The 27,848-nt window shown below is 43.4% G+C and overlaps 1 protein-coding gene across 3 annotated transcripts in view; it reads left to right on the top strand.

The window, feature by feature from the left end:
* Positions 1 to 27,848, top strand: part of PHACTR2 (phosphatase and actin regulator 2) — a 120,567-nt gene that overhangs the window by 40,506 nt on the left and 52,213 nt on the right. The window contains exon 1 of one of the 3 annotated variants that reach the window (XM_085217151.1): positions 8,344 to 8,624. The exons of the other annotated variants lie outside the window; for them this stretch is intronic. Within the exon in view, the coding sequence (XP_085073277.1) occupies positions 8,582 to 8,624 (43 nt within the window). The 5' untranslated portion in view covers positions 8,344 to 8,581. Of the gene's footprint in view, positions 1 to 8,343; positions 8,625 to 27,848 lie in introns of those variants that run through there. 3 annotated transcript variants of the gene reach the window in all.

Raw genomic sequence — 27,848 nt, 5'->3', positions numbered from 1 at the left:
GGGAAGTGGTGGAATGCCCATCCCTGCAGGGATTTAAGAGACATGTGAATGTGGCAACAGGGACATGGCTTAGTGATGGCACTCAGAAGGTCAGGTTGATGGTTGCGTTTGGTGGCCCTATTGAGTCTGGTGACCCTGAAGACCTTTCCCAAGCTAGATGATTCCATGATTCTGTCAGACCTGTTGGCTGCACCCAAGGGGCAGCCTGTGCCTTGCACCCACCTGTGTTTAGGAGGGCACTCAGCCTCACAGCCTGGTCCCCAAGGACACTGGGAACTGCAGAGGAGGCAGTAAGGGCTCCCCACACAGGCTGTACTCTTGAAAATGTTATTTTCTTCCTTTGGGAATGAGGCTGCCTGGGTTAATTTTTTTAGGCACTCACCTGCCTTCAGTAAGGACTGTAAATTAAGTCATTTTTCTCCCAATAAGTAACATACCAGTAAAGATCTCAGTGCTAGCTCTCCCACACCAGCATTGCAGCTTCTATGCAGGAATGTAATTCAGCGAGCCACAGAACCATGAAAATATCTGAAGTACAATTTCTTTTAAATTGATTTTCCTTACAGGCAGATTTTCTTCCTGCGCTTTTTTTGTGAAAGCTTCTGTCAGCCCTATTTAATTGCATTGGAGCTGAAAACAACAATATTACATTTACATTAGCTCTAAAGTCTCTGCAATTTTTCTCCCCATATCCCATCTGGCTTTAATGGCTCTGAATTTTAATTTAATGAAATTTGTTCATTTTAACTAACTAAAATGTGCTGCATTAATGATCTGCTGTATTAAGCAGGTAGTAAAAAAAAAACAAAAAACTGTAATATTGATGTTTAGTCTTAGTAAAAGCACTTTCCACTAGAACCATGTAACATTCCCATCTCATTTAATTGTTTAGTTTCTTTCTGTGTGGGCTTTGTAACTGAATGAACCTGAGCTAAAAACGGTCTGGATCAGCACAAAAACCCCCAGGACTGGCAAATTAAAGCACACTGGTTTCCCTGGCCACCAACACGCAAATGAACAACGCATGAGAATTTAAAAAGCAAAATCAGACTCACAGGTTTACACTTGATTTCAGCAATCAGCACATAGACACCAAATGTCCCTGCTGAAAAGGATTGGGGGGTACTGGTGGATAGCAAACTGGACACGAGCCAGCAATGTGCCCTTGCAGCCCAGAACACTGACTGTATCCTGGGCTGCAGCAAAAGAAGTGTGATAACACTCCTCTACTCTGCACTGCTGAGACCTCACCTGAGTACTGCATCCAGATGTGTAGTACAAGAGAGACATGGACCTGTTAGAACGTGTCCTGAGGAGGGCCACAAAAATGATCCAAGGGATGGAACATGTCTCCTACAAGGACAGGCTGAGAGAGCTGGGGCTGTTCAGCGTGGAGAAGGGAAGGACGCAAGGTGACCTGATAGCAGCCTTTCAGTATCTAAAGGGGAGCTACAGGAAAGAAGGGGACACTTTTTAGCAGGGTCTGTGGTGATATAACAAGGGGAAATGGTTTCAAACTAAAAGAGATCTAGCTTGAACATAACAGAGAAGCTTTTAAGTGTGGTGAGGCACTGGAACATGTTGCTCAGAGAGGTGGTGGATGCCCCGTCCCTAAAGATGTTCAAGGTCAGGCTGGACAAGGCTCTGAGCAACCTGATCTGGCTGTAGGTGTCCCTGTTCATTGCAGAGGAGTTAGACTAGATGACCTTTAAGGATCTCCCAACTTTAAAGATTCTATGATTCTATGCACAGGGGAGCTGAGCTTTGCCTTTCTTTATGCAAAGCTCACCAGGCTTTCTGCCTCATTAGGAATAGAAAGCCTTCTCCAGGGAGATTCTCTCAGGTTACCAGAGCAGTGTTCCCTCATTGGGAAAGGGTGCAAAGCCTGAGAAACTGTAACCCTCCCTGTCCACAGTCATTCATTCAGCAGTATGGAAGCATCTCCCAGCATCAAGGATGGTATGAGAAGAGGCTGTTAGGTAAAACCTAACAACAAACTACAAGCAATTAGGAGACCTGCTGAAGATCCTGAAAGATGGTGGCTGATTTAGAAGACCAAGAGGTGGGGAGTTTGCACTGAGCCTGGCAGAGGAGAACCAGCCTGGATCAATGCTCTGCATGTGCTCAGGTACCTCTGCATTCTCTGCAAGATCCCTGCTGGGGAAGATTCCCATCACTGTTGGCACTTCACTGCAAGGTGAGGACTTTGAGCAAAAGCCACAGATCCACAGTTTAAAAAAATACACTTATCATTGGGCCACACAAAATCAGAAGATTCATTTTACACTCATCAGAACCCTTCTTCTTTTTGTGGGTTTTTCTAATGAATCAGCAAGGATGCAGGCCAATTACCATGACTGTAATTGCAGTAGGTACAAAAGGGATTTTCTCATGGTGGCCACAGAAGAAAACTGTCCAGGGCTGGGTTACATGCCTTGAGGCAGCTGAAGTAAGCAGACAGACAGCAGCCAGCAGAGTTTGCCAGTAAGGAAATGCAGCTGAGCACCATACCTCCTCATTGCTTCTGTAGCCTGCCAGACACCCCTGAGAAAGTGAGGTTGAGACAGAGATTTAGGAATTTTTGTTCTGAATATCATCTGAGTGGCCCAGCCTGTGCTGGCGAGCAGATCTGTCCCTGTAAGACACAAGCTGGCAGTGCTTTCACCACTTCTCCCCACAGCACTCCTGATGAAATGCAGAAATAAGACCTTGCGGGTAATAGTACTTCCCTAGGACCGGTGTGGGGTGCTCAAACACCGCAACAAAATACGCTGTATGAGTGCTGCACATGGAAAGTAGATATGAGTTCAGTATTTGCAAAGTGGGAATAGTAAGCCCTGATTTACAGAAGACCATTCAGGGAAGATCCCAGCTCTGGAAATGCGAGCAGCCCTGCCGCTGGCCTGCTAGTCACTAATGAATTAAGCATAAAGTGTCATGCTGTGCAGAGTAAGTGGACCAGGCACAGGGAGATGTCTGACATATATTTGGAGGTGTATTTAATATTGCAGTGCTTCCGGATTCCACTAATATGCTAGGGATTTTGGCATCAAATCAATGTTTGCATCAGTACCATGTGTCTCTGGAACAGAAGTGCTTACTTTAGAGCTGGCTATGAAAATAGTTTCCATTATAACCCCTTGTTTTCACATGCTTCTTATAATTTTTTTTTTTAAATCCTGTTTTGAGTCAAAAATTTCCATTCTGCATCTTTGCCAAAAGGTGAAGTTTTTCCCCCTCTTTTTCTTAAGCTCGGAGGAAGAATCTTTCAGATGTTTTTGAGTCATGGGAGAGTGGAAAAAAAATGCATTTTCCCTTTAGGGGAAAAAAAGAACCATATTTTTTTATAGTAGTAGAAAAAAGGGGGAAATGAAACTGAAGGCTGAAAGTTGTATTTTTGGCCTAGAGATGTCTGAAGTAAACTAGCATTGTAGGGAATGACTTTGATTCAACAAAGGCAGAGATTATTCCAACTCTTGGCCGTTAATCAGGCACAGGGCCAGCTTTCAAACGTTGCTGGTGTTCAGGCTATTGTTTAAGATTGTGCCTTTACAGCTGCCCATTTAAAGGGAAAGAGCTGGTCCCCTGTGGTCTCTTGCCCTTCAGGGCTAATTATAATCCAGCAACGTGTTTAAGTTCATTTCAAAATCTCATTGAATTAAGTGGAACGAAGGAAACCATTGTGCCAAACATTCAGCTTTTCTGAAAATAATTTTTTTTCTCAATTGTCACTGAAACCAGTAAGAGCAAGTAGAGGTGTTGAAGGCATGAAAGAAAGATAGGTGTGTAATAGCCATGCTGATCAGTGATCCTCCAGTCCTCCACTGCTTTCTGTTCCTGTTTTTCCTGCTGGGAGCTATAGCTGTAGCTGATGGATATCGATAAAACCTATTCCTTATGATCCGTGAAACACACTGCATGAGCGCAACCATTAGGCTGATGGTACTGTTGTGGCCTTCAGATTTGCATTTTGTTTTTTAGTTTGCAACTTTTAACTATACAGCCTGAATATTACATTAAATTGTTCACTTTCTGTCATTCAAAATTTGCTCTATATGTATGTGTGTTTGGCAAAGACATCCTAAATGACGTGTTTATGTTGCTCCAGTGCCAAAATGCAGTGATTCATTAAGAAGCTTGGAGCCACGGAGGGAGAACTGCAGCCAGCAACCACTACACATGCTCTGAAGAACAGAAAGCTGTGTTTTCCTAAGGAAAATGGTTAGTGCAGCTGGATTGGTAGCATGGCTGACTTCTATGGAGGGAAGAGGTACTGCTGAACAGGCTGGGGAGCACAAAAGCTCTCCTGGATAACTTGGCTTTGCTGCTGCAGCAACAGCCAGGAGGCATTAAGCACAGAGGGGAGAGGGAAAGATGCCCAAAGGAGCCAGTGCAGCTGGTGGGAGCCCTTCTTGCAGTGCTGAGGTAGTGTGCTCTCATGCTCTGCTTTGAGGAAAAGGTGGAGGAGGAGAAGCAGACTTCCAGCTGCACAGGGGTTCTTACGGCAAGCAATGGGGGCCATCCAGCCTATTTAGTGTAACTACTGATATAAACTTGCAGCGGCCAAAGCCTCTGGAAACCTGGCAGAAAGGCGACTCTTGAGGAATTCCACAACCCAGGACGATGTTTTAACGTCATCTCTTTCTTCTTCCCCGGTGGCTTGAACTAGGACAGGCAGAAAGCTATTTATAATTTTTAATGCGGTCCTCTTTGTCTTTCATCATAAATCTGGAGCCACGGGCAAAATTGATACCTGGTGATAAACACATGCCTGACTGGAAAATTTCTGACAGTTGTTTTCTGTTTGGAAAGGGAACACTTTCCTGTGCCACCACAGCACTGTCACTGCACTGCTGAGATCAGCGCAACAGGCAGCTATGGGGACATTGGGCACGACACAAATATCCATAGTCCTTCCTACTGTCAGTAGTAAAAATGTGGAAGAGTGTGAGAATTGTAGAATCTTAGAATGGTTTGGGTTGAACGGGACCTTTAAGAACATCTAGTTCCAACCCCCTGCTACAGGCAGGGACACCTCCCACTAGGCCAGGTTGCTCAGAGCCCCCCACCCAGCCTGGCCTTGAATGCTTCCAGGGAGGGGGTATCCACAGCCTCACTGGGCAACCTGTTCCAGATTAAAATTGGAACTAGAATCTAATATTTAAATTATTAAGTACCAGGGTGGGACCTTACAGACTTTGGACAGCATGTCATTCCATCTGTTGTTAGATTGTTCAGCTTTTTCAGGAATGTCCGGTGTAAGTTTAGGGTCGGGATGGGATCTGGTACGCCAGGTGCCCTTTGCGCTTTAAGCAAAGGCTTCTGTAACTTTTTTTTTTTTTTCCCCTCAATGTGCACAGTGCTTAGCACCTGGTAAAGGGATAAAACAAGATCTGAGCCCTTGTATTGTGTATTACTTTTCAGTAAGTTCAAATTAGAAAAAGTACAACGCTTAGTATCAGTTTAAGCAGAACATTTAATTTGCTCATCTTTCATCATTTTGCACAGTCAGTTTAAGAAATTATCCAAAACCTGGATTACACCAGTTCTGCTGTTTCATAAGGTTTTGGACAGCTGTTAACTCTTAAAGCAGTAGATGTGAAATAATACCCAAATACTGAAACCCTCTGAATGTGTAAGTAAAAGAAGGTTTCTTCATAGGTCAGGTCTGTTGAGGTGAAACAGAGCAACTGGCTCCAGATACTTTCAAGTTAATTGTTCCCTACAGCAACTCATGAGGCAATTCCTTAATACAAATAACATACACTAAAGGATACAGTGAAAGCTACAGATCAGGTGTTAAAGTCACGTGGGTAGAGCATCCCTCACCCATTGTTTAAAATCATATTGATGAAGCTATGAAATTCCCTCTAGGCGCAGCTAGTACCATGGGTCAGAAAGCACAAAGGAGCTGTGCAGATGAGGGTGCCTCACATACAGCCTAGGTAATAAATTATTGAACTGCTGCAGCAAGGAATTGTTTACACGATTCCCACTGCCTGAAATTCACTTACAAAGTGTTTGGTGAATAATTTAGGCTAGCAAACAAGTTTGTCAGTGCATAGCCTATTTGCAGATCATTTGTGAGCAGAGAGGAAAACTGCTGGTGCCAAATTGCCCCGGAGGAGCTTGCTCAGCTGTGCTCTGTCCCTGTGTGTGATGGTGAGGAGCTGAGAGCTCAACATTCAAGGGATCACCTGCATACTGAGCAAGGTGCATCCCCTCAGATTGCTCACAAGTGAGGACCACACTGCCTGTCTCCCAGCAGCCGCACTGCTGTATGGGCAGAGCTCATCCAAAGACTCTATCATTTGTCTCAATCAGAATAGTCCTCATTTGCGTGCAAACTGTGCTAGCTCTGAACGCTTATATATGCCATATATGTAGGCTGAACTACGAGGTTCCTCTCAGTGAGCTGCTCTATACATACCCTTTTCATTGGGCTGTGTGGAAGGCCTGTCTGTGAGGAATTAGGAATTGTCCGGCTGGATAATTTCTATTCTGAACTCAGTGCCATCTTCTTGCTCTGCCTACATAATAATCTGAGAAATACTTTTTTCCTCTTATACAATGGAATGCTTTTGCCAGTCCTGCATTCTGAATCCTGCAGCTAAATGTGGTGGCCCTTTGTTACAGCTTCACGCTTAGTACCATAAATTAATCTTGATAACTGAAGGAATAGTAATACAAATTCATTTTTTTTAAATGCTTCTTTTACTGAACACGATCCTACAGAGCTCTAGAGGTGGGACAACAGCATCCCACATATTGTAGGTCATGTACTGCTATGGTCCGTCCCAGCAGAATAAGCCCATTGAAATACAGCTGTCTTTGAAGCGTTACCGAGGGGATGGAATTTTCTCTTTGATGTGTGAGTGAGGTTAAAAGCTGTGCATTATTTCATTCTCCCTTGGGAACTATTTTGAAGTTTTACATTCACTTCAGTGATCTCCTGCTAGCCATTTGTACAAGGGCAGTGTTTATGTTCTACAAGCATTTGTGAAGTCATGAAGATGCTATTCTTCCTCTAACTGTCCTGAAAGCCAACTACCGTGCCATTGTGGCAATAAATTTAATACATAGATTAAAATATTTCTATCATACTGCAGATTGAAAGTTGAATGCTAAATGCATGTATTTTGTTTGAGTACTCATAAGGAATGTCAGTAGGATGCCAGAATTCTATCTGGCAGCAATTGCATAAACATAGCTCTGCGTAGGAGAAATACAATACATTGTTGCTTTCAACTTTCCAGTTTCTCTCACAGGTAACATTGGTAGATGTCTGCTCACACAGTGTTGAGGATTCAGGGTTTGTTCTCTCTCACTGGTGAGTTGTAAGCTGAATTCTTAAATTTAACAGCTAAAACAGCAGGACTGAAGCGGAAGAGTGCCATTTTTTTCTCATTTGATGACCATTAATGACTGTGACTGGAGTAGCCTGAGATGTACGCGTTGACCTTTAGCATCTCCAAGCAGAAGGTAAAGCAGAAAGAGATATAACTGTTCTATAGTTCAGTGCTGTTTTCTGTATTCAACTACTGTTCCCTTCCTGGGATCAAGAGAAAGTGTTTAACATTGTGCACTTTACAAAAGCTGATTAAAGGATTTATGGAGGTAGTACTGGGTGCTCCCAGCATCTTGTCCATCACAAATAAAAATCTCCTTAGTAAGACCTTTAAGTGATCTAATGCAAGTAGGTTGTTTCTTGTTTAAAAAATAGTATTTGAAGTAAACTTCTGTAATCAGAAGCTTCATCTTCTTATTCTACGTAATATGATGCCTACAATCTGTTAATGTTATACATTAGTATTTATCTTCCCTAAACTAGAATTGAAATGGGCAGTGAGGTGCTGGGATAGGCTGCCCAGAAAAGCTGTGGTGCCCCATCCTTGGAGGTGCTCAGAACCAGGTTGGATGGGGCCTGGGAAGCCTGAGCTGGTGGGGGGAACCCTGCCTGCAGCAGTGGGGTTGGGGCTGAGTGGGCTTTGAGATCCCTTCCAGCCGTGGTAAAAGAATTTCCCTGGGTGAAGAATTTCCTCCTCACGCCTAACCTAATAGCTGGTAGGCACTCGGGAATTCTTTGTTTTTCCCCCAGCCAACAGTTACCTGTTTGTTCTCGGATTAAGCTCACAGCACTACTTAGATTACAGTCATGCGCTAAGAAAAACAAAAACTTCGTTCCTATCGCCGCCGTGCCATGCAGGATCTCTCTCCTTCTCCTCCCACCCTGGAATTCACCAACAAGTCCCTTCGTGCCACTCGCCAAGCACAGCACGGCGCCTCTCCCTTTCCCACCCGGGAAGGCTCCGTCCCGCTCCCCAGGAGGGGCCGAGTCGCGGGGCGGGGGCGAGGCGGCGCCGAGGGGCGGGAGCGGGGCTGGGCGCGGCGTTCGCGGCCGCCGGCGCTCTCGGACCGCGACCCGGCAGCATGACGGGCGGCCGCCGGCCCGCAGCCGCCCCCGGGCAGCCGGCGGGCGGCGCGGCCCCGCCGAGGAGCGCCGCGGCCCCCCGGAAGCAGCGGCGGCGGAGGCTGCGCGCCCGGCGGGCGGCGTGACGGCGGGACGCGTCCCGGCGGAGCCATGGGGCAGACCTCGGTCTCCACGCTGCCCGAGCCGGCCGGCGGTGAGTGGCGGCGGAGCGAGGTGGCCGCGCACCTCTATGGGGGGCGCCGGGGGCCCGCTGGTAAATGAGGACGTGGGGGTGAGAAGGGGGAAAGGAGGAGAGAAGAAAGAAAAAAGAAGAGAGGGGGTGTGTGGGGGGGAAGGACCTCTGGCACTTCGCCCAGCAGCACGGTTAGTAACCCGCCCATCTGGCTGCTTTGGCTGCGGGACGTTTTTATGTGTAAGCACTTATTTATTGGAAGTAAGTAAAGAGTATGTGAGTAGAACTTCTTGATTATTATTATTTCTCCCGTAGTTATTTGTGGATTTACTTTCTGAAGGCAGTGCAGAGTGCTCGGTGGATTGGTTTGGAGGTGCGTGGGGTGAGCTGGTGCGTGTTGATTACTGGGGAGCAGTGTGGGGGGGCCCTCCTCCCCATTCCCACAGCCAGAGGGGGAAGAGTCTGCAGTAATTCCTGGTCTGGATTAAATAAATGCCCATTAAGGCCAGGTCTGAAGTTTCTTGCAAAAGTGACACTGCACGTTTCGTTCTTTGACGCCTCAAGTCTCGTGTAGATTTTATTTCTCTTTAACGTCAGTTATGTACGGAGCTTTATTCTTCCTTTGCTTTCTGCTCTTAACGTGGGAAGGTGCCACTGACCAGGAGGCAGAGCACCAAGCCTGTTTTTTCCCCTTTCTTTTCTTTGCGGATCCTTTAGAGCAGAGTTCCAATATTCTCACCTGTATGTTCAGAAAGCCCTGCTGTGCTGCCCATGGTACAGCCTTCTGATCACCCCATCCCACTAAAAAACACAGCTGATCTCTTCTCCAGCCGCATCTCATATGGGAGAGAAATGTGACCATTTTCAGCCAATCTCCCCCCACGCTGAAGGTCTCACCCTGCAGTAGAATTGTATCAAGGTAGGCGGTGGGGAAACAGCTGTGAGGAAACAGATGCACTGGCTGCAAGTGGTTGTTGGACTTCCTGCACTAAGCGGTGTCCGAGCTGTTCTGTGCACAAATGTGTGTTGAGGGTTGGGAAGGGGCCTGTACTGTGACAAATAAGAGCTCTGGGGACTGTGTTCCCTATGCAGAGTGCAACTGGACAATAATTGGGCTGGATCCCTAGCTTTTACTAAAAGAAAAAAGTCAACTTTGAGTTCTTTCCTAACTGAAGGCAGTGTTTTCATTTGGAGCAATAAGAGGCAGTTATTGGATGGCGCAAGTCATAGTGGTGCTACCACACACGTAGTGGTGCTGCCAAACACATGCCATCTATCACCCTTCTAAGAGCAGTGGGCCTTTGCCTAGACACCGACAGAGCCTTTGGATGGTGGTGCAGAGCCACAGTCCCATGGAATCGTTAAGGTTGGATAAGACCACTAAGATCTTCTGGTCCAACCCACTGGGGTTCCAGTTCTGTTGATGGAAACCCTTGGGACAGGCAGGGTAAGGGTGGCACAGCTCCTCAGGAGGTGCAGTCATGTGTTTCCTTTGCCCTGCTGCACAGTATGTCCTGAACACACATCACATAGTTTGGGTGGCCTGGTCTACTCAGGTCTGAGACTGACTCCTGTCATTTCCAAGTGAGACTGATCTCCCCTTAGGCAAGGAGTCCTAAAATCTTCATTGATTTTGACACGCTGGCCAACCACAAGCCCTTTATGTCTTTGACAGCTGCTGGAGATTAGAGTTGAAGGAGATCCCTGTCTTGTACACACAGGAGCTACAAATCTGTTTTAGTGCGAGGGAATCAATAGCGCATTCAGACCCCTCACGAACCAAACAAAAGCAGCTGTGAGGAGCGACTCGCCTGTTGGCTCCATTTTTCTCCCCAAGCACGCCAGCCTCCAAGAGTTGCAGTCCTGCTGTCGTGCCCTAACTGTGCCCATGCAAGGCTCAGTGGGGCTGTTTGCTGTGCACAGGAGTGGCAATATAGGTAGGTCACAGCAGGGCATTCAGCTGGGCTGATTGAGTGAAGGTGGTTTGGTGCAGAATGGTGGAATAAAAGACTTTTCCCCAAAAGAGTGACAGAATAAATACAATATGATACAATACTCAGTATGGACACAATCCAATATCCTGCTTCATTTTGCTTTTTTTCTTTTCCCTCCCAGGATTTACTTTCATGAAGTATTTTACTCTTGGAAAGGAAAATATTAAACAGGCCAAGGTCCTGATGGCACTTTCCCATTGGGCTAGGAGCAAGATGGAGACCTTACTGTAAAACTCAATTTGGCAAAGTATATTCCTACAGCCTGCGCAGCAGATAGGAAGAATTGTGGTTTTGTTTCTCTGACTTTCTAGGAGTGTTCTGGAGAGCAGTGCTCTCTCCCTGGGATTTGCCATCAGCTGTGTTTTGAAAAGGAGAAGGAAACAGGGCTTGAATCATCTCCCAAAACTTTGATGGGAAGATGGACAAAGCAGGTCTTAGCTGTTTGTGGGGACCCAGTGTGCAATCCATAGCTCCTTCTGCCCCTTGGGTCCAATTCTTCTGTTGTTTAGATTAGTTTTCTAAAGCTTGTTTATTTGTTATGGTCTGCAAAAGTAAACAAAGAAAAGGAGTTGGCCAGTGATAGCAAGACAGCATAGATATATGGAAAAGGATGAGTTTATGCTGTCCTTGCTCATCTTCCTTCCTCTTCTGTGATTGTCCCGTGCCTGGCAGGACTTGGTTACAGTTCTTCCTCTTTGTTCGTTGGCTGAGGGTCAGTGCATTTGGGGCTGTCAGCTATCGCGTGCAAAGTTTTACTTCTCCTTTCTGATTAACAACTTATCAAAAGATAAGATCTGTGCACTGAACAGAGGGGTTGTTGTTTGTTTGTTTGTTTTTTCCTTTTGGATTTGTTGTTGGGTAGTTCAGTACTGAGGAACAGCTGAGTCCTCAAGTGAAAGTGCAATTGGTTGGCTTATTGGGGAAAAAAAAAAAAAAAAGATTTTTTTTTTTCTAACAGTGCTGTCTTGCCAGTTAGTGAAACTTCTGGTAAAAACCGATCTATGGGTGATGCTGCGAAGAGTTCAGTCAATGCAGCATGGAATCTGTGGAGCACAGCAGTGTGCAGAAGGGTAGGAGCAAACTGTAAAGGGAAAACCTCAGAACCTCTTGCCCCATTCAGCAAGACAGGCTTTGGATCTCTGCACTGGTCTGCAAGAGCCATGTACAACGTGCATAGTCCTTGGGCCTGTTTACTGTGGGGAGGGTAGGACTTCCTTTCTTCTTATACATTTTGCAGAAATAGAGCATGAATTTTCAGGCTTGAGTTCATCCTGTTACAGACCAGAAGTTCTTTTCCAGGACATGAAAATATACTTCGACAGCACAGGAAAACCATTTCCCACCCAGCTCACCCCATGAGATGAAAGCACTCGCTCTTAGGATCCTATTGTTTGTTGACTTTGGCACTCAGTGAAACAATTATCATAGGTCAAAAGTTAACATGTTTCTCAGACTGCTCTTTTTCATCTCTCTTGGCATTATGGGATTTCCTCTTAATTGACAAGAAAAACAGCAGCTTCACCTGCATCCGTGCAGAGGAATCGTGATTGCCTTAACTGGGCAACCTTATCTTAATTATGAAATGAAAAGGAAAGCAAATGTTTGTTTCAGCATTTCCTGGTGTTGGTATACAAACTAATGGGTTATCAGTGCAGCAATTTCAGGACTTGTCCAAGAGGAGAGGTTATTCCAGTAGCACTCTTCAGTGGTAGCTGTTTCCGAGCAATGCTGAAGGTGCTGTTCTGGAGCAAGAGCTTCTATTCCTATGGAGCTGGGCATGGAGATAGTCTTAAATATGGAAAATGGAAAAAATGGAGATAGGCTTAAATTTTATCCTGACTAGGTTCACTGCTAATCTGAAGATACCAGTAAGCCCTTGTGGTAATCTTTCTTAAAGGAAACAAAATAAAGTTGATTTTTCTCCTCCGTCTTCTTTTCCTTTCAAAATGGAAGAATTTTGACATCATTGTACTTTACAGCAGGACATCTCAAAGCATTTACAAAAGCACTAAGCTACTCACAACACGGCTACTGTCTGGTTGTTTCAGTTATTGGTGCACGTTGGAGGGGGAGGTCAAGGTATTCACCCAAAATGTCAAGTCCTATTTGATAAGAAACCCTAAATGATTTGCTCACAGTTCCAAAAGAAGTTCTTGACAGAGATCATTGTCTTCTTTCCCAAGTTTACACTGACTGGGGGCTTTGAGACTGAGCTGTTGTAATGCTGTGCTGGGAATCCTATTCCTTTTTAGTCTTTTCTTTATGCTTTTATGAATTGTGGAAGAGTTATAAGTAAAGGGAAAGCTGTTTTCAGTTTCTGCAAAATTTTCCGTCTGTGTGGATCATGATATTCTTCACTCATTGTACCCATGTTAGATGGAACTACAATGGTGATGGCCCAAGAATTTGAGTTGATTGAGTGAATACTTTAGGTATCTAATCAAAGGCCCAAAAGGGCCATGTTTTTAGGTGGAATGAGTTGCTACAAATTCACCTAAGTGCAGCTTAGACTTTTTAAAGTACTGGTCATTGTGCGTTATGAGCTGAAATATCAAAAATAATAGGGAGTGCTGTAAATGTAGGTCTCAGTCCCCACAGCCACATGCTGACTTGTGCTGTCAGGAAAGATCTAATCATGAGCGTGTTAAATGAATCACTATATACAGGACTTTGCAGATTTTAAAAACGTGATGCTTGTAGAATGTATTTCAGCCTTGACAGGTGCTGCCGTATAGTCTGTGATACATCCAGAGCAAAATTCTGCCCTGCAGTTGGTGCCACTTGGTCAGGCTGAGCTCCTCAGCTGCAGCAGGAACTTATTCAGCATGACCCTTTATCAGGGGCCTGCAGGGAGCAGGGGTCTCTGAGGACATGGAGGAGCAGCCACACCACAGGGACTGCATGAAAGTACTGCACTGTATGGAAATAAAGGGCCAGTGCTCAGAGATCCTGGAGCAGTGTATCACCTCTCCTTGCTCGAAGGCTATGTCAAGGATGACGAACTCTCCGTGTTTTGCTGCTAGGATGTGTGACCTTTCATGTCAGGCCTGCTGGCTGAGATGCCTCCATGCACTGGTGTTTGGTAGTCACTAATCACCTGTTCGCAGCGTTAATCATCACCTTCCTCCTCTGCATTGAGGAAAATGAGAACAGACTCCAAGGAGCTCAGAGTTGGCCAGGCTGCAAAGCCTGGCAAGCTGGCAGGGCTTGTGTGGAGCCATGTTATCCAATGACCACCCTGATACTTCCCCCAGAAGCTCACAGGAGCTCTCATTTCCTCCTGAGCCCCCAGCGCTAAGGCGTGCTGAAAGCTGATCCGCCTCTGTTGGATCTCGGCCGCCCCTTGGATCAGTTGTCCTTCTGTCCTAGATCCTCAGCCTCAGCTTGCTCACTACCCTGGGATAATAATGCCTTGTTCTTAGATGGCCCTTCCCGTCACAGGTTTCAGAGCTCTTTCCAGCCTTCTTTGTTATATTCCTGGATTTAAATAGGAAAACTGAGGAGACAGGATAGCTTACTTGGAATCACCTAGGCACAACCAGGAGGAAAAATCCTCATTGATGCCTGGGCCATGTTACAGTCCCACCTATTAGAAGTAGAAAGCGCTTGGACTTTGATTCCTTTCTTCATGTTTTTGGCTACTAACAGTTATTCATAATTCATTTTGGACACCCCTGCTTTTCTAGATTTAAAAAATGAAGTGGTAACATAACTGAATAATTCTTCTGAGTCACTGCTGGGTTTGGATTTATTTTTCACTCTTGTTCTTTTAGAACACGTTGGTGATGATTGAAAAAATAGAGTGCACTTAATGCTTTGAATCAATCAGTGATGTGTTTTTTAAAAATACTTCAGCAAACAATCTACTGCCTGAACTTATTTTTCACCCATTGTATTTCAGTCATAATGATGGCTAGAAAAATAGTTCTGATCCACAGAAATGCCCAAACCAGGTGACATTCAGTCCCACGGAGATAAGTTATTTCTGAAGTGTCCCTTTGTTGTCTTCTCTGGTTGACGTAAGTGGGATTCCTGATCCTGTTTTCTTTCTGATGGGAACGGTAACAGTGTGGTAGGGGGGGTTTCATCTGAGAGCCTGTGCAGGGCCAGTGTTAGGCATAGGGAAAAACAGAGGTAGAAGTTTCCAGTGATGCTAAAATGGCTCTGGTAACAGCAGTTGTATGTTGTCTGTACTTCTGATTAGACAGAATCCAGTTTTGCTGGCACTGCTGATAAGCCTTTGGTCGGATCTGTTTTCAAGCCACATAATGATATTGATGATGTGTTTCGGACTAGTAATTTGTGCAGGCAATGCAATTATCTCTGTCATCATGTGGAGACTCATTATTAGGAAATTTGATTTCAGGTTTGAGTTGCTCAAAGGCTTTATACAAGAGTGCTGCATAGGAATGAATTTGCTCTGCCTCTGACTTGGTTTTCAGGCACCTAGAAATTAAGCCTCTGTACAAAGTGCAAGTCTTATTTACTTTTGTGCTTCCTCACTGCTTTAAGCAGCCATGGTGACCTGTGTAACTGGAGGGGAAAAAAAGATGGGGAAAAATAAGGATGTCATTTTGTATGGTGGTCTAGGATATGCAGTCAGGTTGCTTGCAAGTAAAATGAGAAAAAATGCCTAGACAATTACTTGCTGCCTGTTTTGTTTTGCTAAAGAGTTGCCTATCCACAAGCTGAACAGCATGCTTCTATGTCTATATATCACTACAAAATTGTGATAACACTTAGTTACTTGGCAGATCTGAATATTAATACAGAAGCCTGTGTCAGCGATACATTTATGAAAATGAACTTTTATAGGAAAAGATATAACCAACAAAGGGTTGCCTTTTTCTAACTACTCTGATTCCTGCCCTCAATTCCGATAAATTTGAATGATATTTTGATGAGTGGAATTATCCTAACATTTGACACTGTCAGGAAAGCCAGTTCTGTTCCCAGAGCTCAACCTGCATCCCCCACCCCTGAGAACATGCTCTTTCATTAGTATTACAATGTCTCTGCTCTGACCAGCCACCCAAAGCATCAGTGAATGGTGGTTGTGCAGGCAGACTACCCCTGTTTCAGTATTTTGTTTAATCATTCTTGTGTTTCTGGATGTTTTAATGCATTGCCCATTAAAAGCCAAGAATGCTGCAGAAACCTTACAAGTTGGTTGGGCTTTTAAGCATTTTACAAACAAATCACATTTTTTAGATTTTGAAAATAATTTCTTACAAATACAATCTCTTGTATTTATTGATTAAAGCTAAATAGACATTTTGCACAATTGGAATAACTGTGATAGACCATGAAGATTGATCTGTAACCATATTACTTGCAAGACCTACAGTCACAGAGGGCCTCTTTTTCTGGCTTAAGAATTTTTCTTTAATGCTTGAGGCTTCAACTGAGAAAATTAACTCTTGACTAGGGATCTATTGGATCTGTCACCATTGGTACAATTTGTAGGGTTTGCAGCCTGGACTTTTATAGAGGGGTTATGAAATTGTTGTCATTTCACTGGATCTTTTCCATTGAACTCTTCTTCTTGCCCTCTGCCTCTGGCTTCAGAGCAAGGATAGGCAACAGTGATGTGGATCCAAGCTTCTGTTTGGTAGCCACCTGATCTAAGAAAAATATCTCTTACCATGAGTGAAATCTGGGAAGCCTGTTCTGTGTGGCAGTCTTGTATCTTTGTCCTCAACAAGCTGCAGCCTCCGTTGATGCATCGCAGACACTTATATAAGTCAGCGTGTGTTGTTGCACAGATACCAAAAGGCATAGCGTCATGTCTCTTCCATGAACTGCTACAGGCCCAAATTATGCTCTAATGTGCCCCTGGTTTGTTTTTGCATGCACTGTAGGGAGTAAGAAGCCTGTGATACTTGTTCTTAACCGACGCTTATTGACCCATGAGACTGCGGTAAAACTCAGTGTGGCTTATAGGTCGCCAGCCTCTCCTTCTTGTGGATGCGTAGAGGTTTCTAATGTTTGGGCAACAAACAAGTGACATTAACCAGTACCGTAGCATCTTGAGATAAAAACATGATGCGACTATGAATAGGGAGGGACCGTCTGCTTTGTTACTTTCATCCTAGTTGCTTTCCTTGTTTGTAGCCCCAGAGATTCAACTTATCTGAAGCTTACCTGTCATGACAAGCAATATGAAGTCATCAAGGCTGAAAGCTAATCTCCTATGGGCTTTTTTTTTTTTTTTTAACTCCTTAAATCTTGGATGAGTCAACAAAGAAATGACACTTTCATTGTGTGTTTATGAAACACGTTGATTCAATGGGAATACAGTCAAGTAGTTGGACTCGCGTGTTCCCTTAAAGTCATTATAAGCTGGTGGGAAACGATTTTTAGATACTGGCTGTCTTTATGAGGAAAAAAATCACCAAACAGTTCATTGCCAAGAAATTGGGTATGTTTAAATTATACGTACATAATGTGTTATAATTTATTTCATTGTTAATAACTCAAAGCTGGCTGTGTGTTTCCTGTCCTGTAAATGCATTCAATGTGTCTGAAGATTACTGGTTTGTTTCTTTCAGTTTGGTAGATTTATTGCCTTTCTGAGTGGAAGGAAATGTTGGTTTTGGCACAGATGCTTAGAATATCCTTGTTCTGAAAACGTGAAGTAGTGTTCCAGTACACTGCTGATCTGGCCTCTTTTATGTTGATACAAAGAAGGGAGTAGTGGTTTTGTTGTCCTGTGTGTTATACGATCATGAAGGGTTCTCCTCTTCTGATTAATTTTACAAGTGTTTCATAAAAAGAATGAAAATGTTAGTATCAATAATTAGTATTAAAAATCCACATGATTTAAAACAACTTCACTAATTGTGGAGTAGTGCTTAAATACTCAAAGTGAAAAGTTTTGGAAGACTGATTCAGTCTTCTAAGAGAATACCAGACTTGATTACTCGAGAAGAAAATGCTATTGTTGTTTCTTGTTTGTGTATTGCTGCTTTTGACACACAGAATGTGAAAGAAACATATAAGGTCTAATGGTGAGACATGAAAGAGGCTGTGTGAGTGAACAATAATATGGATGACTTGAAAGCTGTGGATAAAGCCAAGTTGTCAGGAGCTGGACAAGCACCAAGGAGAAATGAAAAACGATCTGTGCTTTAGTTGGAAGGGAAAGTTGTAGAGAGTAGCAGAACATGAGCCAATGGGGAAAGAGAGAGATGTTAACTACAAAGTTTTGCAGAAACTACATGACCATGGTGCTTGGCTTTTAAAGCATTTTGTTCAACAGCACCATTATGTTTACTGTATGATGAACATGATTCTGAAGAGAGGACAAAAGTTTTTGTTGGAAAAGTCTGGGGGAATTCAGAGATCTGAGACTGAAAAAACATCCTGAGTACTTACAGCAACACCTCTGCCTTAACTCCCCTTTGGTAGTGTTCCTCCTGCTGTTTCAGTTTTACCATTTCTGCTAGAGGTGAGTGAGGAGAAGAGAAGGAGGGCAAACTTCTGTAAGACCCAGTAAGACAAGGCAAACAGTTTACTTCTGAAACATTTGATGTACCTGGAAGACCGGTAGCTTAGTATGAAATGTGTAAATAAAATTGGCTTGCAGGGAAAAGTATCCAGTATCAGTATTGAATCTGTAGGATCATGCCATAAGAAGGTAGGGGAAAAAAAAAAACAAAAACCTTGAAAATTGCTAGGCTCTTAAAAAGCCAAGTGTTGTTCAGAGCATCTACCCGCAGATGCTTACCATTGCTTACCCCAAGGTTGTCCCTGCTCAGCCCAGGCCAGCAAGCACTTCCCAGGCTGTGAAAGTGGGACTTGCTGAAACCTTACCTCAAGGTGACGTAAGCTTCTCTGCTGATGTAGCCCCAAACTCAGGTAGGGATCACACAGCATGTGATCTCTTAACATGTAGGAATGAAGGTCACAGCTCATCACCCTGGCGTGGACAAGATTTGCATCTCACAACTCTAAAGTCTTCTGTGAGCATTAATCAGTCCTGAAAATGGCTTCTGTGGGAATTAAGTATTATCATCCCCTCTCCTCGCTACAACTGGAGCTTGCAAGACCTGGTGAACTGAAAGCCATAGATTAAATAACTAAGCGAGAAGAACTGAACAAAGCCAGGCCTTGGATTTTTGTGTTCCCATCTTTCAGCCAGCTGTCCTTGTAGAGAAAACATCTCTCCCTGTTGTGCAGCTTGCAGTACATCCAAGGTTTGCTTAACCGCAAAAGGAAAACACTGCAAGGAACATCCCTACAGGATGAGAAGAACCAAAAATTAGTCCTTCATTAAGCGAGTTCGTGGTGATGGAAGACTACATCTGGAGATAAGTAGTGAGTTAACCCTGTATTGTGGTTGATTGTCCCTTTAGTCTGTCAGAGGGAGCAAACTCCTCTCTCCTCCCACATCTCTGTTACTCTGCCTGTGGTTTAACAGATAATATAATTACATCGTGACAGCTCCTGGATGGGAGTGCTGCTGTTTAGCATAATTGGCAACCTGTTTTTTTCCTTGAGGGATATATAGCAGCAGGACAGAACTGAGCCTCCCTGACTTTTCAGGGTGTCTGATGGCACAGATCAGGTTTTTTTTTAACCCTGAAGAACTGACACACCCTCTGTATCCCTGGGGCCAGAAGTTTCATTGCTATGTTCTAATTTTTTTTTTCCACTCTCTCTTTATGCAGTAAATTCCACATAGGGTGAGGAGTGAGTGGAGGAAGAACAGAGGAGGCAGAGCTAATTAAATCATCCATTTCTTAAATAAATACCAGGCAGTTCAATCTCATAAAAAATAAATGAATAAATACCAGCATGCAGTCTATGCTTTATTGGTTTAAGCAGTTCTTGCATGCCCAGATGTCAATGCAAGGAAAGCTTGCAAATCTAGAGAGGTTTATTTTGTCTGATTCAATTTCTTTATAAATCGATCTGTGCTTCATCCATTTTGGGCAGGTTTATTTTTTACATGTGGGTAGCAAAGTTTTAAGACAAACAAAAAGACATTGTTCTTTTGAGTGTGAAGAAGTAAAGGTGTGTTTTTGTGGTGAGAGAGAAGGGAAGTTAGGATAGTGCTAGGACAGTGCACCTGATGACCCTTCAGTAAGAGACAGCAAAGTCTTTTACAAGGATGTCCAGCAGCTTCTGCTAGCCAGTAGCTTCCTGTGAAGTTGTGTGAAAGAGCCAGTTGTTAGTTTATCTCAACACAACTATAGATGGTATTGTACTGATGGTGGGGTTTTGTTGGTTTTTTTTGTTTGTTTGTTTTTTTCCTGACATACTGACTGGAACTTTCCTTCTCTAATCCAAGATTTGTGGCTGGAGTCCCACAGAGTGTACAGTCACAATTATTTGTTAAAGCTTTTAGTATTGGATTATGATTCACATTATATTCTTGCTGTAAATTTCTATAGCACAACTTATAAGACAACTGTTACGTTTTTCAAGGATAAGAGTCCTTTCTATAGCAAGGATTTGCTCAGGTCTCCACAGCTCCAGGTAGGTGCCATAAGCTGTGCCATAGGAGGTAAATGGGATCTTTTAGTTTGGAGGCACAGCTCTCCGTTTCACCCAGTGCTGTTTTCTCAAGCTGCCTTTCACAAACATGAACCTGGAAAGTTTTGTTTTATTTTTAAGTGAGAAATTTTAGAGAGCCATTTCCTGGTGACTTGCTATTCATATAAATATGAAATATAAGATTTGCCAAGAAACTTTTAGTTACATCATGCATACCTCTGCTGCTCATGTTTAATATATTATTTTTAATTTTAGAGAGGAGTATTAAAAGAAAGCCAGTTAAGGTGAGGCTGTGCAGTGCAGTCAGGTAGCAGAGTGTGCTGGGGAGCCATGGCTGGAACAACCCTGGAGTAAGACCCCAGTGTAAACAGCACCAGAGGAACTTGGCATTTGCCTGTCTCTTTGTGGGAGAATCTGTCCATGGAGTTATTTGCTTATTAAATTAGTGGATAGATAACTTGCTTTCTCTCTTGTGCTGCCCACAAGCTGCTGAATCCATCGCATGAAAGCCCACCATGAGGAGCAGTCTGGGCAGGCAGGAACTGAGGGTGGCTGTTCCTGAAGTATTCCTATGGGCTTTCTAAGAGATGGCTCTCTTTCCCAGGGACTGTTGGAGATAGACGTGTGCTCTATCACAGAATGTTCCCTCTCTAGGAAAACATTTGGTAGTAGTTTAAAAAAGAAAACTTTACAGAGATTAAGTAAAGCCAAAGTGAATTTGTTGAACCCTGATGCTGTACATACTTTACTTAAGACAATATTGAATTTCCAATCCTGATTTGAGCTGCTAGAAATAGTTGCCAAGCCTTCCAGTGATATTTGGGCTCTTTTTTTTTTTCCTAATCAGACACTTCCTTTTAACACACAGCTAAATACAGGTGCTTGTGTTCTATTCATCTGCATGAATGTGAACATGGCGCTCACAAAGTGGGAAAATGCAGCCTTTGTCCTCTGCTCCATATACTCTTTTTACTGCCTAACCTTTTGATGCGGAATTGTCTCTGAGGTATTATCTTAAGTGTTACGCTTACTCAGTTTGTTTTAGGTGTGTTACATGTCAACTGTGATTAAGTTAGACTTTAACATAGTACTCTTCCCCTGAGGAGGTGGTATTCGCTCTTCTCTGCCAATCACTTTATAAAATAACTGGTAATATCAGCTGCAGTTCCTACATACTCAAGAATTTCAGTTGTCTCCTAGCCCAGGACCAGAACACACTGCTTCTCTCTGCTTCCAAATTGTGAAACTGCAGTGCACTTTAATTTTTAAATGTTTGGGCAGCTCTAGGTTTGCTCCTAACATCAACAAAAGTGTGACAATGAATGATGCTGAAATTGAATTATTCATATTCATAACTGATTTTAAGTTGATGTTTATATTGCTTGTATTGGTCATGATGTTTCTGGCATATTTTTCCAAGATACCACAGAATTGACTATTCATGTTCACAGCAGTGACATACATCAGTGGAGCTGAGTGGTCATAGTTACTTCATGTCAGGCAAATGCATCTCTTACAGCATGTCTGGCACTCATAACAATGATGCATGCTGAAGCTAAGTGCTAAATGAACATTGTTACGTGCTGGGATGATACAGCGTGAGCATGCATTGGTAGGGAAAGGATGGAGTCTTGTGTTTTATAGTTGCTTTGAGGCTTGAGGGATGCTCACCCACTTCCAGCTAAAATAAGTCAGTTTAAACTGCTTCATGGGAGTTCATGTTGATACTTTATTTTAGCATGTGGATTACAAAAATATATTCTATTATTGTTGTTCAATGCCAGTAAGATTGAGAGCTTTCAGACAGCTCCCCTGTCCAGGCCCAGCACACAGGGCACCTTCCATAAGTGCTGATTCAATAAAAATTTATCTAAAATGTATACGAGTACGTACTTCAGATCTACTTAAAGATGGTACTGTAATTGTAGTGAGTTTTTCTATAGTAATTTATGATGCTGCCAGCTTGCTTGATGGAATTACTGTCTTCATGGTGTAAGAAAGGGGAACATGCTGGTTTTTTTTAAGTATAACTAAATCCCATTGCGAACTGTGTATGAACATGCCCTTTTACATGAACCTGCCCCCAAGCATCAGAATTTAAACTGGTGAAGGGTGAGCAGCTGAGCTGACAAATATGTCAGCTTGTGTCTGATTTTCCCCACTCTGTCCCTAATAAGGAACAAGATACAGGGAATAAAACAGCTGTGTGGTGAAGCGTGAGGAGAGCAATGAAACATGATGCTGGATAAAAGTCAGCTGCAGTTTGGTGACTCTCATTTCCTCACAGCAAATGAGATAACTTCTTACTTACTAGGATCCTAGCATTACTCGTACAGACAAATATGAACAGTTTTCACGTGCCATGGCTTTAGAATTGACAAATTGGCATTTTGACTGAGAGGAACTGTTTAATCGTTAGTATTTTCTTGTGAGTGTACATGAGTTGTATTATTACTGTTTATCCAAACTGGTATCTAGCAACAAAGATAAATATTTTAAAGGCAGCTAAAAAAATAAAATAAACATGGTTTTCTCTACAAAGACTTCAGGGTTAATATCTTGCATAAACATTTATGACAGCAACATTCAGAAATTCGCTAGCTGGATTTAAAAGTGCCCTTGACCTCTGCTGTGGGGGTTTGGAGGCCAGCTGGGTCACAAAAAGAAACTGTTTGCTTCAGGTTTGACTCACATGTGTTTGGACAAGTGCAATATGCTGTTTCTTGTACTAGAGAAAAGATGTTGAAGTGGTGCCAGTATGAAGTAAAATGTCGCCTTTAAAAGGCAGCACAGTGAGTTCTGGGCTGCGTGTTGGGGATTTAATTACATGACTGACCAAATTTCTCCTTGGCATTTTTTGTATGTGAATGCTCTGATAATTGTAGGTCAAGAGCTCCTTGTTGTTTTACTTAAACGTGAGGAAGTATTGGCCTGGGAGCCCCCAGAACCAAACCTGCTCTCAGATTTATAAACATGATAATTGTGGAAGATTTGGTTAAAGACATACAATAATGGGAAAAGCACACGTGTAATCTTCTTGCATAATTGTTTTTGGCAAGTATGTTGGGTGGTCAGGAATGAGCTGGGATGGGATAGGGAGAGGAGTATATAACACCTACTGTGCGACCTGGTGTAGGGAACCTGCTTTGGCAGGGGGGTTGGACTCGATGATCTCTGGAGGTCCTTTCCAACCCCTATGATTCTGTGATAACCATCTTTCCAGCTTCCTTCATGCAGAAAGGGGAAATAGCTAACAGTGTTAGTACTCCAGGTGCAAGAGCCTTTGATGTGATGTAGAGGTCAGGATGTCCTGCTGTGAGGAGGAGTTCTCGTCTGTGTGAGACCTTTAGGCCACAGGCAGCAGGCTGAGGCGCTGCCTTCCTGGTAAAACTCTCCCATCCCCCCTAGACTTGTTCCTGTTCTTTCCTGTCCCCTCCCATTTGTTCTTGCTCTAGGCATAGCACCCAGCTCAGTTTAGTCAGCAATCTTTTTGCTGGACTGTCTTGTAATGTAGTAAGGAACTGATTTGGTTTTAAAATCCCTCACAAGAAGGTAGTTTTTTTTTCTGCTGGCTCAGCTCAGTGATAAAGTGCAGCCTCACAAATAGTGACCAGCAGAGCAAACCAAGATCCTGTGAAAACATGAGTGGAGATGACTGAGCGTGCAGCACCTCTCTAAAGCCATATGGAGATGCATCCCACTGCTGGTTGTACCAAGATGAGCAGCATAGCTCTTCAGCTGTGGGGAAACACCTCTGTCTGTCCAGGTGCACTGAGAGGATGGTGGAAAGGCACCATGTGAGCCACAGATCCTGCACAGCAAGGCAGGTGGGTGTTGAGCAGCCTAAATCCTCACCCAGGGTGATGTCAGCCTGCAGGTGGAGCAGCCAATTAGCCCTGAAGCGGCCCCAAGCCTGCGGTTGCTTAGGTATGAAAAGAGTGAAGCCAGAAGGAGCCTTCCAGGAAAAGCCCAGAATAGCTTTGGCTGTGTTTTTCCCATTTTGATGGGTTTTCAACTTGGCTTTGGCAGTGAGTTGTTCAGGTCATCTGATGGTGTGCTGATTTCCTCTGCAGGCTCCTGAAAAGGGTCACAGTTAAACAACCAAGCCTGCGGCCTGAAGAAACAGAGACTGCCAGCAAAACTCACACTAGGCTACGAGGCTGTCCCTTGCTTGCAGTTTTTCCTATAACAAATTCCCACCAATTGTATTTCTCATGAAGTTTCTGGGATGTCTGGGGATGGGACTTTCCGATTCAGCAGTGGTGTAGCATACCTGTTAGATCTTCCATCTTGATGGGGATGAAGTGGCACTGGAGAGCAGCAGGAGTGCGGCCTGCCCCTGCCGTCCCAATACTCAGCAGAGATTTCTGATCAAATGGGTGGTAAGGGGCTCCTGGGCCCTCAGGGGGATGGGGAGCAGCTCAAAGCAACACAGAAGAGTGACAATGGGGTCAGAGGCTTCCATGGGACACACTTGGCCTGCTTTTATCTCAGCTTGAGTAGTACATATGCATTAATTACTGCAAAAAATGTTCTTATTTTTATTCCTGTTTAGTACTACACAGGAGAAGGGGCTACATGCTCACTCCAGATCATTTTCTAGTAGCTAGTATCTGCTAGGAGGTGTAGTCAATTGTGCCTGTGGCTAAAGATACCTATTGTGAACTCATAAGAGATACTTTTGCCCCCTATATTAAGACTGTACCCAGAAAAGTCAATCTGTAAGGAAGTATCTCCAGTTCTGCACTTCTGGTTTTCAGAAGTGACGAGTTGAAAATACCATTATGGGATTTAATAAGATGAGTACATGAGGTGTACCTTGAGGTTAGGTTACAGAATCATCCAAAAAGATTATTTTAAACATTAATAGAAATCTATACTGTACTTCAGGACATGAATGGATAAATCACTCTGATGCAGAAAGCATTAATTTTCTATCCTCAGCAGTTTGGTTGCTCTTTCACACACACTGCTTTTTCATTGTTTTCTTTTTTCCTCTCATATCTCTATTTCTTCACCTGAGCTTTTCCTTGTTTCTGTGGAAAAGTTGCTAGGATCCAGAATGTGACCCTAAACCCTGTTTTTCATATATCTGGAAGATGTAACTGTTTGGAAAATTCCCTTTTACTTCTTTCCACTGGAGTACTGGGGTTGAAGAGAGAGGAATAAACAGCCTGCCTTAAACTGATGATCCCTTTTCTTCTGGTCAGAGCTGCCTGTGTTCTGGTCAGCAAGGAGGTATTGAGACCATTGCGGCCAGATCACTTTCAGACCAGTATAATGGATTTGCTGAGGACTTGTTTATTCCTTTCTGAGAAAGCTGAATGGATGGAAATTAAACACTGGGCTGGAGATCAAGAGGTGGTGCGGATGTTCTGATAAGGGCTACATGATGCCAAAATATAAATACTGAATTTGCAAACATGTTGGTGGGCATATTACAAGCCTTATGTTTATTCATTCCTTAAGCAAATCCCTTGTGCATTTTGACATGAGAAACAGGTGAAAGCAGGGAAAGTGTGATTATAGAGGTATAATAGCTGTGTCCCAGAACCACCCCCCACTAGCTCATTTGCCCTTGTAGATGTGTTAGGAAGCTCTGCACAGGGATGAAAAGGGCAGTTTACTTGGGCCTAGTTCAGCTGTATTGCCTGTGGAATTTCTGTTGTTTCTATACAGTGCACTAAAGCCATTTAATTTATCTTTTTTTTTTTTTTTTTTTCTCAGTAGAATTAACCCCATGGAAATGACGGCCATACTGAGAAGTAACTCCAAAGTTGCATGTTACAAACACTTCATCTGCATTTAGGTTGCTGTAGTTACCTGTGTTAACTAAATGTGATAGCTTGTGAATTAACACAACCAACAACACTTATGATGTGGCTGTTGTAACCAAATAAGCAAACAGTAAAAAAAAAAGCAACACTTAAGGTTACTCTAAGGCAAAGAGGTGCTTTGTAGTTTACCCTAGTGTAGTTAGAACAGAAATCCTGCCAGGCTGAGAAACTGAAGCAACAAACGTGTCTTAAGCCCAATTTTAATACTGCCTTTTTCCTGTGTAAGGCAATGGAAAGCCACGCTGAAGTCCCCTGCTTCCCTGCTGGGAAGCAGTTACGTGTGGGGTGAGGAGTTTCTGCCCAAAAGACAGTCAGCTAAACAAGCTCTTCGAGGCTCTAAGCAAATCAATCTCAAGTGTATAACTCAGAGAGAGCTTGAATAAATGCATGTTGGAGTCAGCATCATTGCTGAAATCTGAAATGTGTGACTTGGCTCATGTTCCTCTTCTGTGCACAGCAACTGTGCTCTGGGTGGCAGGGTGTTCCTCTTCCATGCTAACATGCTGTTCTCCAAAGGCTTTAAAATGTCTTTGCATGGTTAATGTGCAGCTGGCTGAAAGGGAGAAAAGAGCCATGCAGAGTTTGCAGCAGGCCTAACTTAACATAGGATTTCCTGACTTGTTTTTTGCTGCAGCATAGAGCTAACATGTTGGAGCCTTGGGTATGCATAACGTTGTTTTGGAGGGAGCGTAGTCTCCTGTCCATTGTAAGTACCTGTGTAGCAGTGTCTGTGGTTTATGCAGAGCTTAGGCAGGGAATTCTCACCAAAGTGGGGAACAGAATATGGCCTCTAGTCTACATATGTAATAGCTGGATTTCCTGCCCCACACTGTGCTCGGCTTTCTGCAGCAAGGCAACATTTTGCCTGTGGTGAGATGGGAATTGTGTGGTTCAGTCTCATAGTGGTTCAGCTTTCTGAACTTCAGCACTACTGGTTCTCATATGGCTCCATCAACCCAAAAGGTGCATTTACTCTCATAGAAACCTGGGGGCATTCAGACTGTGGCTTCCCCAGGTGGATCCACTCACTACCCACATTGGCTGCTTTCAGGCAGCAGCCCAAGCCCATCTGAAGTAGCCACTGCCCACCCTGTTTAGCTCATTGCCAGCAGGAGGCCCAATTAACATTTTGCAACATTGGCAGTTCCATATGGAAATTACCATTCAGACGCCTACATTTGAACTTCAGCTTTTTCCTTTCATTTAATTAAAACACAATCAAGTCAATTAGCTCATGACAGAGATTCCCCAAAGTTAAACTCCAGATGTATGGCTAGGCAAAAGCATTCGGATGCCAACTCATTGTGCTGCTCTGAGGTACATTATAGCTCTCCAATTTGTCAGTTTATCCACTGGGGATTAGTTGCATTTTCTTCCTTCCAAGTAGAAAGCGAGAAGGGAGAGAGGAAAAAGACCTGTCTTTCCATCTGGTTTTGGTCAAGAAAAATTGTTATAACATTACAGAATTTGGGAGATTTATTGAAAATGACATTGATTGTGTCAGAATGACTTCTGTTTTTTAATGACCATGTCAAACATTTTACCATGCAGTGTCTTGCTTTTTTTTTTCCCAGTAAGCTGTGGGAATAAGTGGCTTACCATACTCTATAGCAAGTCGATGAGTTATTGTTCTTGTCACTAAATTGGGATAATATGCAGCTGCACAAACATGTTGATTTTGCTGGCATAAGAACCATGACTTCAAACTCTGTTCCTTTTGGCAAGACTGTATAGAAAATCATAACACTGTCAAAAAGAGGTTTTGAGGTCTCAGTAAACCAAGATGACTTTTGCAGCACACTCCTGCAGACATCTGGGGTGCAGTAACAAGAAGAAAAAAATGACCAACTGGTAGTAGTATAGAAATTCTGCTGACCTAAATCCATACATAAGGTAATTTTGAACTGAATCTG

This window comes from Meleagris gallopavo, chromosome 2 (assembly GCF_905368555.1).
Source record: "Meleagris gallopavo chromosome 2, MGAL_WU_HG_1.1, whole genome shotgun sequence".
Taxonomy (NCBI): Eukaryota; Metazoa; Chordata; class Aves; order Galliformes; family Phasianidae; genus Meleagris; species Meleagris gallopavo.
Note: the sequence above shows the minus strand (reverse complement) of the source record. Positions and strands in the feature narration are given on the sequence as shown.